This window comes from Melospiza georgiana, chromosome 17, assembly GCF_028018845.1.
Source record: "Melospiza georgiana isolate bMelGeo1 chromosome 17, bMelGeo1.pri, whole genome shotgun sequence".
NCBI classification, from domain to species: domain Eukaryota; kingdom Metazoa; phylum Chordata; class Aves; order Passeriformes; family Passerellidae; genus Melospiza; species Melospiza georgiana.
In genome coordinates this window covers 899,237-918,577 of record NC_080446.1, presented here as the reverse complement: position 1 = coordinate 918,577, position 19,341 = coordinate 899,237, and the positions used below count along the sequence as shown (strand labels likewise).

Here is a 19,341-nt window from a genome sequence, read left to right as displayed (position 1 = left end):
GCAGCCACCAAAGCACAGCCTGTCTCCGGTTAGGACACATCTGGCTGCTCCACAGAGGGTTAGGAAGAGCTTGGGAGGACTCTGTGCCCTTTAAAGAATAAGCTTTAACCACCACCTGCTTTCACTGCTCATCACAAATCTGCACCAATTCAGGCAGTGCAGGAACCCAGGTCACACCCCCAGCCGGGTCAGGGGAACACCAAAGTTCTAAACTTGAGCACCAGCCCAGAAAGCCAGAAAGGGACAGAATGTGGCTGCTCGCTCAGCCCTAACCCCCAAAGTGCATCTCAGGGTGGAAGTGAGCATCTCCTCCCCTCTGCCACTCGCTGCCTGTGGCTCTGTGTGCAGAGCTGTCAGGGGCAGTGGGTGCTTTGTGCTTTACCTGTCTGTGCTGGGGGCCGCAGCCGAGCGGGCCCTGCTGTCTGGAGCTGCCTCCTCCACGCTGCTGAGCGAGCTCCTGATCTCCTCCTCCACTGCCTGGGGCTTGCCCAGGAGCTCGGGGTGCTCGTGCATCCTCCCGTTGTGCATCTCTGAGGTTCTCTTCGGGGGCCTGGGAGGTGGGGGGGTGTGCTCAGGGGGTGGCTCCAGGTCCTCGTTGGAGAGCTCCTTCCACTGCTCCTTCAGGGAAGGACAAACCTGGTAAGCTTTTCTCTTCCAAGCTGCTCTAACTTTAAACTTTGCCATGGCAGAATCTTTACACTCTACCTTTTAATTAATTCTTACAATGGTTCTTCATTTGCATTGCAGAAAAAGAAAGAAAAACCAGACGCAAAAACTCCAAATCCAAGCTACATCCACTACACAAAACATATTGGCCACAAAAGCAAGAAATTCGAATCTGCTTCTAAAAAACTCAAGCACAAAATAAAATCTATTTTTCTAGAGCTCTGCTTACCATAAAAAACCCTGATGAATTTAATCATGGCACTTAAACTTCAGGCATGTTAGAAAACTTGTACTGTCTGAAATTCCAGGGGAGGCTGATGCAGCAGCTCCACCCCAGTCACTGTGCAGGAAAGCACAGGAGACACCTGCTACATAAGAGGTACTTTTGGAAATAAATAAAATACAGCACTTTAGGTCGTGACAGATTGTAAAGCACTGTACCTAAAAACCCCATAATATAACCATGTACTGAAGCTGAAGCAAGCACCAAATTTGAGGCTTCTTCCCATCCTGTTCCTCCCACCCACTTGCTGCAGTTCTCTGGAGCTGCCAGGAGCACTCACTTGCACTGAAGCATCTCCCATGATGAATTTTGCCCCTTCAATAACAGCTAGGTAGGAGAAGCGGAGCTGGTCTGCAGTCTGGATGAGCCCCATCCTGTACTTCCTCATCTCCAGGAGAACCTGCTTGACGTCCACGGAAGAAGGATCTTTCCGTTTGTCCATCTGCAGATAGAAATGTGAAACGTTTTCTGCTCTGAGGAGGGTCACTAGTGACTCATTCTGTGGTAGGGCCTTCATACCACCCTCCACACTACAGAATGAACAAACTCACACACAACTGCTATCAGCAGCTCATTACTGGGTCTCCAAAAACACTGAGGGGAAAACACCGGGCCTCAAATATGCTGCTTTCCCTGAAGGCAAAGCCTGTCTTTGTGAATCACTCTGAAAACTGGAGACCTCCCTTCCCCAGACTCAGAATGGGCACTCAGGAACCAGACCTGCCTTGGAATGCACTCATGGAATAGCGGAGTAAAGCAATGGCAGATGACAGGAATCCTCCCCAGCTCCTTTTCAGCCACCCCTGGGCTGCCCTGTGCAGCGAGCAGAGCAGAGAGAGCAGAGAGAGCAGAGCAGAGAGAGCAGAGAGCAAAGCAGAGCAGAGAGAGCAGAGCAGAGCAGAGAGAGCAGAGCAGAGAGAGCAGAGAGAGCAGAGAGAGCAGAGCAGAGAGAGCAGAGCAGAGCAGAGCAGAGAGAGCAGAGAGAGCAGAGAGAGCAGAGCAGAGAGAGCAGAGAGAGCAGAGAGAGCAGAGAGAGCAGAGAGAGCAGAGAGAGCAGAGAGAGCAGAGAGAGCAGAGAGAGCAGAGCAGAGAGAGCAGAGAGAGCAGAGCAGAGAGAGCAGAGCAGAGAGAGCAGAGCAGAGAGAGCAGAGCAGAGCAGAGCAGAGCAGAACAGAGCAGAGAGAGCAGAGCAGAGCAGAGAGAGCAGAGCAGAGCAGAGCAGAGAGAGCAGAGCAGAGAGAGCAGAGAGAGCAGAGCAGAGCAGAGCAGAGAGAGCAGAGCAGAGAGAGCAGAGCAGAGCAGAGCAGAACAGAGCAGAGAGAGCAGAGAGAGCAGAGCAGAGCAGAGCAGAGAGAGCAGAGCAGAGAGAGCAGAGCAGAGCAGAGCAGAACAGAGCAGAGAGAGCAGAGAGAGCAGAGCAGAGAGAGCAGAGCAGAGAGAGCAGAGCAGAGAGAGCAGAGAGAGCAGAGAGAGCAGAGAGAGCAGAGAGAGCAGAGCAGAGCAGAGCAGAGAGAGCAGAGCAGAGCAGAGAGAGCAGAGCAGAGAGAGCAGAGAGAGCAGAGAGCAGAGCAGAGAGAGCAGAGCAGAGAGAGCAGAGCAGAGAGAGCAGAGCAGAGAGAGCAGAGAGAGCAGAGCAGAGAGCAGAGCAGAGAGAGCAGAGCAGAGAGAGCAGAGAGAGCAGAGAGAGCAGAGCAGAGAGCAGAGCAGAGAGCAGAGCAGAGAGCAGAGCAGAGAGCAGAGCAGAGAGAGCAGAGAGAGCAGAGAGAGCAGAGCAGAGCAGAGAGAGCAGAGCAGAGAGAGCAGAGCAGAGAGAGCAGAGCAGAGAGCAGAGCAGAGAGAGCAGAGCAGAGAGAGCAGAGCAGAGAGAGCAGAGCAGAGAGAGCAGAGGCCCTGCAGAGTGCCTTACCAGCAGCAGGCAGGTGTCCACCAGGCAGAAGGTGCCCGACCTGCCGATGCCCGCGCTGCAGTGCACCACGACGGGGCCGTGCCCGGGGCTCAGCGAGCCCGACTCCCGCACCTTGAACAGGAAATTCAGGAACGACGCCGGCGACTCCGGCACCCCAAAGTCGGGCCAGGTGGTGTAGTGAAAGTGCAGAATCTCTCGAGTTTCCTGGCTCTGCAGAAACAGGGGTTGGGTACACCAGTCAGGACTGGGAACAGCTGACTGAATTCCAAAGTCTCACCAGTCTGAGGGTGCTCTTATAACTGCACGGCCAAGAAACTCATTACAGGTAATGGTCTGTTGTTGGGAAGGGCTCCACTGGGAGCAAAGGGAATTTACTTGTTTCAGGTTTAATTATTTCAGTACAGTTCAAAAGCTTGTGTCACTCTGGGTATGGCTGACACATGAAACTGCCTGGAGGGTCCCCAGGAACGTCTCATAAATACCCAAGAGTTCCATTTCCACACCATCTCATGCAGGATCATCACTCCGGGACAATTCATGACCACCAATTTCCAGCCCTTGTTGGTGAGGATGTGAATCTCACCCCAAGGAGAACAAGGACTGGATGAGAGCTGGTACTCACGGTCAGGTTTTCCAATTCCAGCTGTCGTACTGTGTAGTAGGATTTGATATCTTCAGATATCAAGGTTAGTTTCAAGTTTGTATCTTCAAAAAACATTTCTTTCTCTTCCTTCCGTGGCCAGTACTGTGCACACTTTACCTAAAACAAGTAGGAGACATATAAATGTCATTACCCACTCCTGACTGAATTGCAATTTTCTTATTAAGGTTTCCCAGAGAGCTCTGCAGAGACTGCTGCATGCCAGGGACTTTAATGAGCCAACCAAACGGGAAAGCAGCACATTTTCAAGTGTGCAGGAAAAACCTGGGACTAAAATACTCATCAGCAGCACGAAAAGGAAAGTCTGCACCCAAGCTCCTGATACTGAAATGTGGGATCCTGTGCCTGGGAGAACTGGCGCATCCTCTGCCCTGGGATCAGGATCACCCCTGACCCTCCCCTCCCCTCTCCCAGTCTCTGCACGTGGCTCAGGCCTCTTTTGTTAAAGGGCAAACAATGTGGCCAAACCAAAAGTGGTAGAACGACACTAAACCAACAGCAGGCTCAAGACTAAGGTGATTTCAGACAGCATTTCAATAAACAGAAAACCCCTGCAGCATTTTCTTCATAGGCAGACTCAGAGTGCTTTTGCTCAAACTAATCCTAATTTATTTTGAAAATACATCCTCTTGTTTATCATGGTATAGGATGCAGCTATAATTCTCTGCACTTTCTGTCTGGATTTATAAAAGTTATAGCAATTGCCTTAGTGTCTAATTTCTCTACAGTGTGTCTGCAAACAATATTTTGTCGTGCTCCACTCTAAGTCTCCCACTGCTGTTTGCTGAGGAGTGTAAGCACTGCCCTAAGGGATCACAGTAATTTGTTTTGTTCAAAACTAGAGCAGTGCAGAGACAGAGCAGGAATGGTTGGAAAGGAAGAAACTATTGTAAAATTTGGTTACCGCATCTCTTTTGAAGATTAAATTTCACTTGTAGTACAAAACCCAGCAAAACACTGAAAATTCCAGACTGCAGTTTATTAAAGCACAGCTCACTGCCCAAGAATTTTCCTGATTATTGGGAATGTTTTCCTGATGATGCAAAAGCATGTACCACCCAGTTATCACTGGTGGATACCCAACACCCTCACCGCCCTCCTCCAAAACGTCTTTGCACAGGATTATACCTCATTGTGTACAACAGTGACATGGAGGGGACAGTGTGTGATGGAGACCTGGAGCCCCAGAGCTTTCTCTACTGCAAAGCCACTGCACACTGCAGAGCCCTGAGAGGTGCAGTCTGTGCACACCGAGAACAACTGCAGAGCCCCTGGTGAGCAGCAGAGACTTCCATTTGTGTGGAGTCACGGTGTGTTTGTGTTTCATTTTAGCCAAATTCACAAGAAATTAAGCCCCACAATTACAAACCCAGCGATTTTCTTACTGCAGCAGGATCAGTTCACCACGTATTCAATTCCAGGTAAAATTTCTTAGACAAAACTACTTGCAGTCATCCCATCCCATTCCTTGGGTTGGTTTTACTTGGGTTTTTTATTACAGAAAACCGTAAATGTGCTGAACACATAGCTAGAACTGGGTGAGTACTTACGGATCCCTTTTCCATCACTCTGTTCAACATGACAACACCACGGCTTTTCTGTTCCCAAACCATCTCCCAAAAGTGACCACAAGTATTTGGCAAAGGTCCCTGCAGAGACAGAATCACCAGAAATAAGCATTATTTTCTGTAAATGTCAGGGCATTCTTCCCCAGTAACAGTCCCTGCACAAGGCAATAGATTCAAACAAGTAACAAGCAACTTCTCATTTAAAACTGTAAAAAAATGCAGTGAGACAGCTTGAAGTTCCATGTTATGAATTTACCCATGAAAACATGGTTAATCTTTTCCCCCCATACATAAGAGGAAGAGAGACAGTCTCATTGTGAGAACAGAACTGGGAGTGAAAAGTGCTGCATTTTCTTAGGAAAGATATACAAAGGTCATGGGGAAATAAACCCCATTGACTGAAAGCAAAAATAACATCTGTGTCAAACTACTCTGCAATCCCTCATCCTTATGCATGATACTTGAAAATTACTTGACTAAAACTTCCAAAAGACTGAAAAGATGCAAAATCAGTAACAAATTATATGGTTTTCCACAATCTTCACAGATCTGCCTTGCGACTGAATGAAACAGTGACTCCTTTTAAAGACTATCTATTCCCAAAGTAGATTTCTTTATAACTTCCTACTTCTGCTATGTTCCTTGGCTATTTTCTACTCTGAAGCTATTGCTCTGAAGCTTGGGTTTGATCCACTACTGTGCTCAAACAGAACAGCAGCTCCTCAGAAAGAATGACTGGATTTCAATAAAGCCATTAAATGTGCATCAGGACAGTTACCAGTAACCAGGATCAGCCACAGCACCTCTGACTATTCCCCCCAGAGCTCACCCCTGTGATCCACCCCCATCCTGAGGCAGGGCATGGGAGCTGTGCTCAAAGGAACATTTTCACACTGCACACTGCTCTGCCCATTTCTTCCTGAGAAGATTTATCTCTGTTCTTTAGAAACAGGAAGGAAGAGCTGTCACTTGAAAATATTAATCCCAGCCTACCTTTATCTAAAGCATGGGAGGAAGGGGTAAAAAAAGAGCCAAGATTAGAGATCAGGACAGTCTCCAGGGAAATGAACATTTAGCACAAACAAGAAGCCTGGCACAGTTGCTGGCTCTCAGAATAAGACAACAGGGCATGTGGGTACTTTTAAATTTGTTATACAGGTAGGTGGGCAATTGACAGATTCAGGGAAAAGCAGTCACTTTTATACACACACAAATGTTTGTTTGTATGCACTTAAGTAGCTTTACAATAAAGAAAACAAACAGAAAATCCATGAAAAACAACTCCAGCCACCATAATATTTTTATTACGCACTGCTAGCAATTACCTGGGTAAGGATGTAGCTCCTTTGGGCCTCTTCCATTTTTATCAAACTAGCATTGATATAGTCATTGTCACCTTGGTTTAGCTTAATTCGACTGTGATCAACTGCAGCACAATTAGAAAACACAGGTTAATGAGCATGGAACAGTGCAGGCACATCCTCATCAGAGGGGGGTCACACACTGAGCTGGGCTGGGCAGTGCCCACTGGAACAGCCCTCGGAGCAGGGAGCAGCTCCCACTTCACTCCCAGGGGCACACTGCAAGGTGAGGCACCTGAAAGCATCCCCACTGCAATCTGCAAACCAGAGCACACTGACCTGTCCATTCAGGCAGCAACTTGCTGCTTTTAAATAAATCTAATTACACAACTGCTTATCTTCCCAGCTTAAACATTCAAATACAGCTTGTTCAAGGTTGTTAAAGGTTTGTCCAAACATATATTGGGCAAACAGGACAGAGACCTTTTATTCTTATAGGTATTTAGCTACTGTTCCCAACCTGACCACTCTTTCATGTACAGAAAAAATGATCAAAATTCAAGAAATACAGCAAATGTAAATTATTTGCTCTTTTGTTAGTCACTTGCTCAACTTGGGACTAAAGAAACCAAACCACCAACTAAAAAAACTCAATACACACACGAGTTCCCACATTTTGCAAGAAAGCAAACAGACTGATAACAGTATTATCTAAAGGCAAGAAGGAATTTGTTACTCACAACCTCAAACATTAGAACTGCTTAGTAAAGCAATTACAGTAAAGCATTACTGTTCTGGTTAACTGCCCCAAAGGCTTCAGGAGCTTTAAGCACCAAGGCAGAAGTTCTGTGCCCCAGAGCAGCACTCTGGCCTGGGACACAGCTGGGCACCTGCCCTGGCACAGCTGGGGATCTGCCCTGGCACAGCAGCTGGGCACCTGGCCTGGGACACAGCTGGGCACCTGCCCTGGCACAGCTGGGGATCTGCCCTGGCACAGCAGCTGGGCACCTGCCCTGGCACAGCTGGGCACCTGGCCTGGCACAGCTGGGCAGCTGGCGTGGCACAGCAGATGGGCACCTGCCCGGGCACAGCAGCTGGGCACCTGCCCATCACCTGAGCTCCTGCTCTGCTCCAAGGAGCTCAGCCCTGTCTCTGGCAGAGTTCTGTGCCACCCAGCTCCCAGAGAGGCACTGCTGCTACCTGTGCTGCCTGGCAGGAGCTCTGCTGGGTGGGAGCTGCACAGGAACCACCCCTGCAGCCTCAGAAATGCTACTGCAGCCACCATTCTCAATGGTAAAGCAAGTTCCCCTCTTCAGATTTCTGCCCACAAATTCAGACTCTGCTGTGCGCTGCTCTTGTATAACCCTGTGGATATAAAAGCATCCTGTGACACCAGTCTCACCAATAAATAAATATAATAACAAAGAGTTGTCCTGGTGCTTATCCACCTAACAGAATCTTGTCCTTACAATGAACATTCAGCTGTGAAAAGTCATTAGAAGTCAACAGTCTTACAAACAATGGAAAAGAAAGTGTACTTACAGGGGCTGACATCTCTGTACCTATTTCTATTTTTGTTTCTGGGATGTTTGGCCACTTTACATGGAAAATCACTGGCTTCATGCCTGATGTCCTGCAACAACAAAAAAAAACAACAAGCAAACCCTGTTACGTATGAATCCATCTAATTTCATACCATTGGACATTTTAAGGCCAATACCATCTGACTTCACATCTTCATGTGAGGGAATTCTGGACAGAAAGCACTTTGGGCCTCCAATTAGGAATCGAGTTTAAATTTCTCAGAATGCAACACTAACATTATTTATTAAAATACTATTAGTTTGCATAATAAAGCAGCACAGCATTCACCAGACATGATGCCTTTCAGCTCCTGAAGGAGCAGGGTCTCTGCCCCAAAGCAATCCCACATAAACTGCTTTAAGCCCTTCTTTGCAGCATCAGTGGAAATATCAACCCTGCTTCTGACTCAGCACAGTGAAAACATTCACTGTGATAGAAAAGAACTTGTCTGCCCCCCTTGGCATCACACACACACAGAGTGATTTGTCTAAGACCCCTTTCACCAATATCCTGAGTTATCAGCACCAGGTCACAGAGCTGCAGGGGCAGAAGTCAGCTGTGCTCAGCTAAAACAGATGCAGCGCCTCAAACAGATCACCAGGACTCTCTCAGACAGGTTTCTTCAGGTGCATATAATAGCTCAGCTATCCGAGACCATCTCAGAAGTTAAAATAAAAAGAATTCTGCTATCCTTGGACATTAGTCCCAATTTGCTGAAACAGAATTTCACATTGTAAATAAATACTGTGTAAGCACAGTTCTGATTACAAAGAATCAAGACTTTTTCAAGTGGGCCATCTGCTGCAGCACATTACCTGTTTATCTCTTGTGCTGCATTATTCAGGTATGTACCAATTTACCCTGAATGCTACAAGTCAGAAGAAGAGTTCTGATTTACATAAACCTGCCCAAAATTAGCACAGTATTCCAAACCTGAAATAAGGGCTGACATCAGCTGCCAGCTTTTTATAACTGAACACATGGCTGCCAGTATTTCTGCTTATGAAGAATGCAGTCTGGAGAACATGATCTGGACTGCCACAGTCTAATATCTCAAACATGAGGCAGCTAAAATGGGTGTTTTCACAAATTTGTCTCTGACACTAGGTTAGTGACTTTGTGCTTTACAGGGATTTATTCTTCCATACTGACTGTACAGGATTAACAAGAGAAAAAAACCAGGGAACTAGGAAAAATGGTTTTCTAGATCACTAACCACATTTCCCAAATGTGTGCTGAAAATCCCCAACACCCAAAACCAACACAACTTCCCCCCACAGGATTCATATTATAAAAGCATCAAAATGCAAACCAAGCCAAGATCCCTAAGGAGTTTTCCTGTAAATACTGGGCTATTTTAGCAGCAGCACTAATACACAGTTTCATTTCACAGTATTAACAGATTTGAAAAAAACCTGTCCCCTCTCTTAAAACTAAATAAATCAAATGCTTCTTTACAAATTGGAATTATACAAAGGAACTCTAATACAAAGATTCTACACTGAAGCATCCACATGTATGTGCACACACAAACTACTGCCAGTCCCCAGGAGTTCCACAGATTCCAATACCAACATCAGGAACTGAAAGTGGCAATTAATTGTGCAGGGAATAGAGAGCTGGCTATTACCTCACCAGAAAATATCAGATCTTTTTCAAGATGCCACAGTGCCTAAAGGTACTTGGAGAATAACGGAGTTCTAGAGATGAACTCCCACAGGCACAGAGAAAATGGAAAGAAACAAGTCACAGACTATTTAAAACCAGCCGTGTATTTCTGGAGCATGTTTCAAGAAACAGGAAAAACCACGGGCTGGGGGTGGGATGGTAACAAAAGAGGGATGGAAGCATGGCAACAGGCAAGCTCTGCCTGGTGTGGAAAGGCAGCCAGCACTCCACTGCTGAGCGCGAGGAACATGGGAAAATGGAAAATCCTGGAGAGCAGGCATGCCTGCACATCACACAGGGCACAGTCTCCTCAGCAGCGGGGGGAAAGTGGTTTGGAGTTTTGGTTGGGGTTTTTTTTTGGATGTGGAAGTTGCTAGAACATCTAAAGTGACCAAGGAAAATTTATGATCCAAGGTCACTTCCAGGATATGAAGCTGACTGCGGTGGAAATGCAATTGCCTTCAACAGAGAACATGGCTGGAGAGAAACAGCCCAGCGCCCACAGGAGCTGTGTGGCCACGTCAGGGGCCTTGTGACACACTGCTGGAGCCACATCACTACTGACACCACCCAACTGCTGGTAGGGTGGGCTCAGAACATGCTCAAACAGTACCACAAGGTCCCCACGCTGGAGAAATCAGACTCATTCACAGCAGGGAATTCTTGTGCTCTGAGGAACTTGAGGCCACAAGATGTCACGAGAACTGAAGGTAGCAGATGAAGGCAGGGATTCATGAAGTTACAAAACACCTTCTTGAATCACACCCAGTCACACTGCAGAGATCCTGCCTGTCGAAAAGGAAGCTTGACATTTCATTTAAAAGGTCGTGCAATATAAAACTTTAAAGAGGAAGGGCTAGAACTGAAGTCAGTTTTCCCAAGTCAAATGCTTTGGCTTTGGAGCATGAGTCACCTCACGGCACTCATCTCCTGGTTTTAAGCCCTGTTCCCCAATACTTTGGGGTGGAAAGGGGAAGTCTGCTGAAGCCCTGTTCTGCAAACGGGAACTTCCTGAGCTCTATGCACAGCAGCACATCGGGCTTCACTTTCCCCATCCTGCTCAGATGCCAGCAGGAGATTCAGAAAGAGAAGATGCACCTCAAAATCTCCAAGTAAATATTCTGTAAGACCACAGGAAGAGTGGCCATGCCATCAGCCATTCAAGCACACTGTGCAGATTTGTGTATCAGTGTTTAGAACAACACTAAAGGTGCAGTCTCAATGTCTTCAGCTTCACCAGACCCACTCCCAGGAAGCCTTGCAGCAGGGCTCAATTTGATCACACTATCTAATTGCACCATAAAGCCTGGAGCAGATCACACTCAGAGATAACAATTTACTGTCATTTTAGCAGTTCTGCTCCTACGGGAAGCAGCAAATGCCAAGATCTTATCAGGGGCTACACAATTGCTCCTAATCCATCTACTGAGGCACTCACACTAAGGACAGCACTTCACAAAAATTATATATAAAGACTCACATAAAAAAGTAATCTTAGCTAAAATACAGGTTTCCTCTTGAAGCTGCCACTGAAGAAAACAATGACATGATACTGCTGGAAAAGGTGGAAGAGTAAAAGTTACAATAAAGTGGAAGGTGCTCTTTCCCCATGATGTCACTCAGGCTGGTTTCAGAATGGAAATACCCTTACAATCCAATGAGGTTGCAAAGAGCTGGAGAGAAGAGCACAAGAAAACCAGCAAGTACCAAGAGATTCACAACAAACACCTACTTTACACAAATGGGAAAAGGTCTTCAGATTCAGATGGGAGAGGGCAACCTGAGGCCCTGAACTCACTCCCCAACAAAAGAACTTCATGAAGATATAAAGCACACAACTGCTCAGGTAGTCCACCTTGACAAGGAAGACTTGATTTCTTATCCTATATTAAGCTTTACATCAGGGTATTTGGGCAAGAACAAGAAATGAGGATGTAACTCGTAGATAAGAGGAACGTCATCTAAAGATCAGATAAATGAACAGACAGCTGCATCACACAACATAAATCTTAACAAGCACCTGCAGAACTTTAGCCAGATAAGTCAAATAAATGTGGATTTTAATACCCTTTAAAAACATTTTATCCAGTCTCCTAATTTTGCTTTCAACTAAGATATGGTAGTGTTGATTTGCTTACTAATCTCCCTCAAAAATAAAAAGAAACCAATTGCCTGCTATGTGAAGCTTCTTCCTGAGGTTGAGCAGCACAGAGAGGAAAGGACAGGCTTGTTTAAAGTTCAACACCACTTTTACAGGAGGTCAGAATAAAGAAATAAATAAGAAATCCCACACTTGCAACACGGTTTCCTAGAAAGGCCCCTGCTAGTTCAGCAGTGCCCAGGCACCACGAGCCGGCCGTGACCATCAGAGGGTTTGACACCAGTCAGCTGCTGGCAGCACGGAAATAACCCCCAGCAGAATGTAAACTGGCCACGGCTGCCACATTAAATCATATCAACACGTGGCAAAGTGGGCTCATTTTTCCCAGGGCCGTATTTATCACAGCTAGCAGGTATTCCAGACTGTCTCTCTGCCTCAACACGCCTCGCTGGAGAGGCTCCTGAGAGCAAACCCTGCAGTCCCTCACTGCAGCCACTTCCCCAGGGAGATAGCTGCACACTGTGGGTGCTCACTCTGACACCTGAGTGCCTCTCAGGGCCTGGCAGCGCTTCCAGAAGGGACAAAGCCACGGATTTGTGCCACTTCCACACTTTACCAGGGCATTTATCTTGCATGTTCCCAGAAGGAGGGCACTGTCAGTAAACCACAGCAACACTGCACAGCCCAGCTGCTCAGATTCTCAGATTGCCTCAGTGTCATCTCCAATGGGTAAAAACTGATTTTTCAGTTCTGGTTCTTATGAGCGTTGCAACACACACAGGGAAATCAAAGAGCTAAACTCTAGTATCAGTTTAAAGAATTACATGAGACTTCTCAAATTTCAGTAAGTTCAAAATATAGTTTGTCCTTGAAATTTATGACCCATAACAGAAGAAGTTCAGAGCTGCTGGCAGGAACATTCTACTTCTGCTGTTTTGTAGCCATGTACTCACTGCCAAAACAGGAAACAACTGAATGGAGTGTCAGCGTAAGAAAACAACTCAAGTTCCCCTCTTCTTCTCCACATCCATCTCTATTTTTCCTCCCAGATACTCAATCTGCTCCAGAAGTGCATCTTGGACATTACTGGAAGGATAGAGACGTTTGAGAATGTGAAATGGCTTTTTCTTGACAGCTGCTGTGCAAAAGCAAAGCTTTGCTGTCTGTATCATCAAACGAAGTCAGTGCCAGGAAATAAACCACACTCTCATTAAAGTGTCAAGAGGTTCTAACTCAGTTGCTCTTCTTCTGTAAGAAAAGTAACCACTGCAATGAGATCCACACCTTCATTTGCCCAAACATCAGGGGTTTCTACAGAGAGTTCTGGTTTAACCTCATCTCAAATAGACTGGTGCATCCCACAGACCAGATATCCACATAACTCCTAAAGGAATTTAGTCTGCCTAGCAAATCCAGACCTTAATTTGTTTGCAGTATGGTTTTGTGTGAGTTTAAAAATGTATCATTGCTGGCCCATAGGGCATTCCAGGCTTCACAGACTGACAACTGTGGTTATAAACAGTCCTGCTTTCCTAGATACCTAATATTTTCATTCTGACATCTCCCAAGCCATCTAAGAGCATTATAGCTTTTACAGAGCTACCACCAAAAAAACACAAACAAAACCCAAGGCTTTGGAGGCTTCAGAGGAGAAAAAAAAAGACATGAACCCAGCAAATGCTAGAACTAAGGGAGGGATAAGAAACACTTCTCACACCTTTCCATGTGCTGCATAACCAAGGCATTTCCTAGAACTTAGACAAGCTGCAAATAGCACGTTTCAAATTGGAAACAAAAGGATAAGAAATGCCCCCGCTGCAGATAGCTTACAGTTTCTCAAGGGGATTTCTGGCTTCATGAAATAGGAACCATGGAATGATTTACCATGGAATTTTTACCCATACTCACTCAGAGCCCTCTACTCTCTTTCAGAGATACTGTGCTGATAACCTCAGCTAATGTTAAGAAAACAAGACTGTACTATCTCCCCCAAAACTTGCATCATCCATTATCACCATTCCCCAAATCTTGTGTAATCCATTACCACCATGTAATCTTAAGATAAATGAACTAATTTGATTAATAAGTAAATAAGATAATCAAATGCAATTCTTGCTTCCTCACCAGGTAACACATTCAAGGTCTTACCAGTTAAAAGCGGAACAGATTTTTACAGATTCTTTCTCCTTTTCTCCCATTTTTGATCCCAGTGTATGCATCTGCTCCAAGACTCCTGGCTCTGAACATATCCTGCTCTTCTATTCAGTTGGGCATGCTGCACACTGCCCACTGAAAGAACACAGATTTGCAGAATTATCTGGTGTCACCTGCAGCTGAGGAGGAACCTGAAAGGCCTCTGCAGAACCAGGTACTGTCCCAGCAGAGAAGGACATTATCACCTTCTGCCTCAAGAGATTCCAGGACATTGCTTAGGACTGGATCTACTGCCACAGCTGAAGGCCCCTAAATCAGTTGGGAAGATCATTAACACACTCATCTAATGACCTGTGCCAGCCCCACTGTGACGAGCAGAAGCACACACTCAGAACAAGCTCTGTGCACTCCATGAGTAATATCACAAGTGAGTTTGAAAGCAACCAGCCCTAGATGTTCCACTCTTCTTACTAAGCCTCAATGAAGGTTTTTAAAAAAAGCCTTCAGTTTAGATTAAGACGTGCACTTCACATGCACCGAGCTACAAACGAAACTGGTCTGTGGTGTTTGTGTCCTTTCACCTTTTCCTGGAAAGTGTGTTGACTAAAAGCCAAACAAACAGCACAGCACTTTAGCTGCTCAACAAACACCGCAGTCATTTCACTCAGGACAAATATTTTAAAGAAACAGAATAAGATTGCCAATGCTCACTTTATTTTTCAAAAAAGAAATGGCAACATTTGTGTAGTTGTCTCATCAGCAGTTTAAACTCACATAGATACAGAACCACCACAGCATTATTTTTAATCCTTTTGGAGATTACACAACTTTAACACGTCTAGCTTACCAACTGGTATCTTAAAAATACTGGTCACAGTAACAGATAACGAGACAAGTCCAGTAGTGACATCTGCTCATCTGTGACTTGCAGAATTTGCTAAAATACCAGAACAGGTCCCAGCACAGGGTGATCCCCAGACACTGCAGCTGCCACACGATCCTGCTCCCTGCCCGGGCTGCCACACAGAGCCCACTGCTGAACCCGCACTGCCTCTGCTGGGACAGAGCTGAGGAGAACACAAGTGTTCCCAAAGCACTCCCAAACACCAGCCACACCTTCCTGGGAACACAGCCTCACCAACTCATCCGCTTTCCCTTTCGTCCCTAATTGAAACTAATTAGGGAGCAGCCACGAAGCACCAGGGAGTTTAGTCAGGAGTAAGGATGTGACTCCCTCAGGGACAGGTACAGCACCTACAAATACACAAGACCTGAGCAGCACCTGTGGTGTGTCTAAAACTTCCAGCTACTACAGTTATTATCTCTCCTAAATCCATCATTTTTGCTTATCCAGCAGAGATAAATTACTTGTCAAGCTTTGGGACATTCTGCAGTTCTAATTCTCAAGGCAATCCTAACAAGTCAGAAAAAGAGAAGGTTTTTAAATGGTCTCCTAGTGGTGATGTTGGGTTTTTTTTCAGTTTGGTTTTATACCCATACTTTAGCACCGGGACAATTCCCTGGAAGGCATGTGATTCCCTGAATAAGATCACAAGGATTTCTAACCCTGGATTTAGCAAACATTTAGGACAATGCCTCTGACACTTCTCAGCCCGTTCTGCAGCAGTGTTTCTGTCACAGAGAGGTGAGGGGGCTCCAACAAGAAAACACACACCTCTCCTGAAAGGCGCCACTGACTACATTAAAGGGGTTACCAGTAATGAAGACCAAAGTTTACATTACCACTTGAAAACAGGAAATAATCTGGGCTCAGAAATTCTGGTGGGTGCTCAAAATAAGTATTACAAACTAGGTGGAATCAGAGATGTCTACACAGAGTCAGAGGAAAACCTTCACCAGTGTCAGAGAGGCCTTACAGAACCACACGTGCCTCAAAACAAAAAATCTGAGTTGTCAAAGAGCTCCACACTTCCCATATTTACTTATCAAGCTCTTTACAAATTCAACAGCTTGACTTGGCACCTTACAACACCTCCCAAAACCACAGGCAAGGCAGTGAGTAATAGGGGAAGCAGGAGACTTTGTTACACTCCAAGACTTATCATCAATTCCTTTTTGTTATGCTGGTAACACACCATCAGCATTTGCTGCAGAGGGAAAACATGGGCTGGTTGTGAGAACGTGCACACACATAATCCTTTGCTCATCAGAGACTCAGAGCTACAAAAACATACTTCTAGAGTTTACAAAGCAAAATACCACACATTTTTTCACATCACTGCCATTGTCCTTTGAAAACCCTAATGTCAAGTTTGTTGTTGTCATTACATTCCAAAATAAACATCTCTGCCTTCTTGGACTGCTGAAACACGACAGGGTTTCAGTGAGAATGAGACCTCATTCTAGAGCAGGGATTTTGATCTCCACACTCTCTCCCAAGCAGCCCTGGTGTCCTCCCTGAGGAGTGGCGCCCCAAGGCAGCCCCAGCAAGGACAGGCAGCACTCTTGGCTGCTCCAAGGGATGCTGCTCGTGCTCTCCCAGGGGGTTCATTCCCAGCTGGGATGCCCCAACTCCCAGTTTCTAACTTAGTGTCTCACTTCCATTTCAGAAGCCCAGCCTTGGCTGTGCTGGGCCAGCTCTGGAGCTCTCCTTTCAGCAGGGAGGGCATTTCTCTGGGCTATTTGTTTAGGCTCTTTGCAGGAATGCTTTTGCTTCCCTGGTTCCTGGAGGCAGGGGAAGAAAGCTTTAGATGAGCTCCCCTACCCCATCACGAGCACTGTGGAAAAAAGAACTGGCCCTGGAAGGGAGCACCATTCAGGGAATCCTGCATTCCTCTGGTATTCCCGGCGAGAAACTCCTTGTAAATACAAAAGCACTTCTAGATTTACTCTCAGTGGCATATTTCTGTATTTTCCATGATGACACAAAGCCAGAAACAAAAGGATTCCTACCTAGGAATCAGAACTTCTGGTGTTTGCCTCATTTCTATTTTCTTGGTTTGAGAGTCTCTTTCCATCATGGAAACAGGATTTTGTGAAAACAGAGTAAATTTGTAAGCCTCATTTTCTACCCCTAACACTGACTAAAACTAAACTCAGATTTTATCTATTGTAATTTATAGGATAGAATAAGCAAGCTATTGGCGTTCACAGAAGACAACAGGAATTACAATGGTTTTTCTTTAATACTTATCTGGAGTTAAATGAGTTATATATGCATTTAGAAAGAACAGCCAGTTGAAGCAGTTTTAGACACCAGCTTGCCATATGCTATGTTAGACTGATTTTTTTTAAAGGAACAAATTTATGCATGAAGTAGGTCTATTCAGTACATTCAGATTTTGAGGAATGCTTTTTCTTATCCAGTAATCTTTGCAGAAAGTTCCAAACAAAGCTTATTAGAAAAGAGAAACTAGTTCAGAATGTGATTTTGACACTATCTTCACAATATCTCACAGAACTGCAAACACTTTGTTTGATTTAAAAAGTAAGGGATTGGTTTCACTAAAAATGCTTATTGTCAGGGTGATAAACGCACAACAATATAATTTTTAGAAGTAATAACATGGGAATCATTGAAAACTAGAGACCTTGTAAGATGGCTAAAAATAGTAATTTGAATTCCTAGCTTCGTCAGCTTGGCCAGAAACAGCTGTGTTCACTGTAACCTCTAATTAGTTTGCATATTGTAAGAGCCCCAAAGATTTTTTCCCTCTCCAAAACCTACTAAATTGGCCTTCACAGCACAATGCTGTTACCACACCAGATGCTACATGGTATCCAGACTTGATAGACTTCCCACTGCTCTTTCTGAAGTGTTTCATTTATAAAGGCAAATATTCTCATTTGATAAGGTAAAGGCCAACTCGCCTCCACCTGGAGCATTCAGAAGAGCCTGCCTTGAAAGGCAAGACAAGCTCCAGTTCCCAGCTGCTTCAGATGAGAAAGAAAGCTTCTAACACAAATAAATCCTGCATTATTTTGAAACAGAAAGCAAAGTCAGAATATGAGGCAGATTTCTCTTCCCTCGTGGCTAAGGGGTGTTCCTCTGAGTAATAATTTCATTCCCACTGGGTACTGCAATGTGAATCTAAAAGCTAAACTGGATTTTCTAATGTATATGAACAGGCTAATGAAACAGTCACAGCATTACTACAGTGGGGCACATGTTCAGAGCATGTCAGTGTTATTTTTCTATTTAGAATGCTGTGGGACAAGCAAGAGCCATATTTCCAACTTTCTACTAATTCCATAAAAATTCTCCAAGATATAAGGTCGTATGTAGAAGTACTAAAACACACCAGAAAGAGAGTGGAGGAATTTTTATATAGGAAATTGTGAACTCTGCCTTACCTATTAAAAAAAATATCATTATCTACATCTTCTTCAGTGGCAAACTTCATTTCCTTGAAGCTGTTTGTACCATGCATTGCTCTACTCTTGAGAGGCAGACTTTAAGTCAGATGTATGAGGGGGAAAACTGAATTTATTTAGTATCAAGGAACCCCATGCATTCAAAATTATGAAGCATATGTTACACAGGCACCAGATCCATGATGTAAGTGGGTCTGCATTCTATCTGTTCTCTACAATTAAGGGTATAAGACCAAACTCCAGCAAGTTCTAATCTATGGCACAAAAATGTTTCACCATGCTGGCCATTAGTAAACAGACAGGCAACGGAACTACGGATTCATTCTGCCAAAGCATGCTCATTACACTGTTACTAAAAGCTTTTTATCATTTCCAACCTAACAAGATTCCAAGAGTTTAAAGAGAACGTAGGATTACCAGGATTGCACAATGCAGGTTCGTGCCTCTGCATGCAGGGAAAGGTCAGACTGGAGCTCTGCTCCTACAGCAGAGGCAGCCCCGCTTCCAGCAGCTTTGGTTCTCAGCACACGGCCCAAACCCCTCTTTGGGAACCCTAAGCAGCTGCACTGCTTAACTACCGTTTCCAGAAAGAAGTTTTCAGTATCTTTTCTTAAGAAAGACTTTAGGACAGCAATTGAAGGAACTTGTTGGATTACAAATTTGCATAAACAGCTTCTTTCAGCTGGGATCTGTTTAACATGGGGCTGCAGTTATAATTACAGATGCCCACTCCACTGTACTTAGAATATTCAAATCTGGAAAGGAAAATCGTAGTGATGATTAAAACCATACTGAATTCACTGAATGGTGCAACCTACAGGTTGCCAAGCTACTGCAATGCACACAAAAACCTGCTGAGAACAAACAGTACTGCTGAAAACAGATGTTAGATAAAGCAGAATTAGGGTACTCCTGCTTTTCCACATGACTGTCTAATTTGTGTTTAGGAAAGCAATCTAAGTAAGCTAGGTTAATATTAAACCTTAGAGCATTCTGAGCTGCTCAGCTCCCAGTCCATGGCCCAAACACATTCTGGGGTCAATCACCACCCCAAACCAGCCAGACCTTACAAGCTAAAATGTATTCAGTATTTTTATTTCTCCAAGCAATGCTT

At 45.0% G+C, this 19,341-nt stretch overlaps 1 protein-coding gene across 1 annotated transcript in view; it reads right to left on the bottom strand.

The window, feature by feature from the left end:
* The window catches only part of PTPN1 (protein tyrosine phosphatase non-receptor type 1), a 30,094-nt gene that overhangs the window by 1,309 nt on the left and 9,444 nt on the right, over window positions 1-19,341 (bottom strand). The window contains exons 2-8 of the mRNA XM_058036078.1: window positions 7,928-8,018; window positions 6,410-6,510; window positions 5,067-5,165; window positions 3,478-3,615; window positions 2,856-3,065; window positions 1,230-1,391; window positions 383-618 (exon numbers count right to left, since the gene is read on the bottom strand). Coding sequence (XP_057892061.1) covers window positions 383-618; window positions 1,230-1,391; window positions 2,856-3,065; window positions 3,478-3,615; window positions 5,067-5,165; window positions 6,410-6,510; window positions 7,928-8,018 — 1,037 coding nt within the window. The remainder of the gene's footprint in view (window positions 1-382; window positions 619-1,229; window positions 1,392-2,855; window positions 3,066-3,477; window positions 3,616-5,066; window positions 5,166-6,409; window positions 6,511-7,927; window positions 8,019-19,341) is intronic.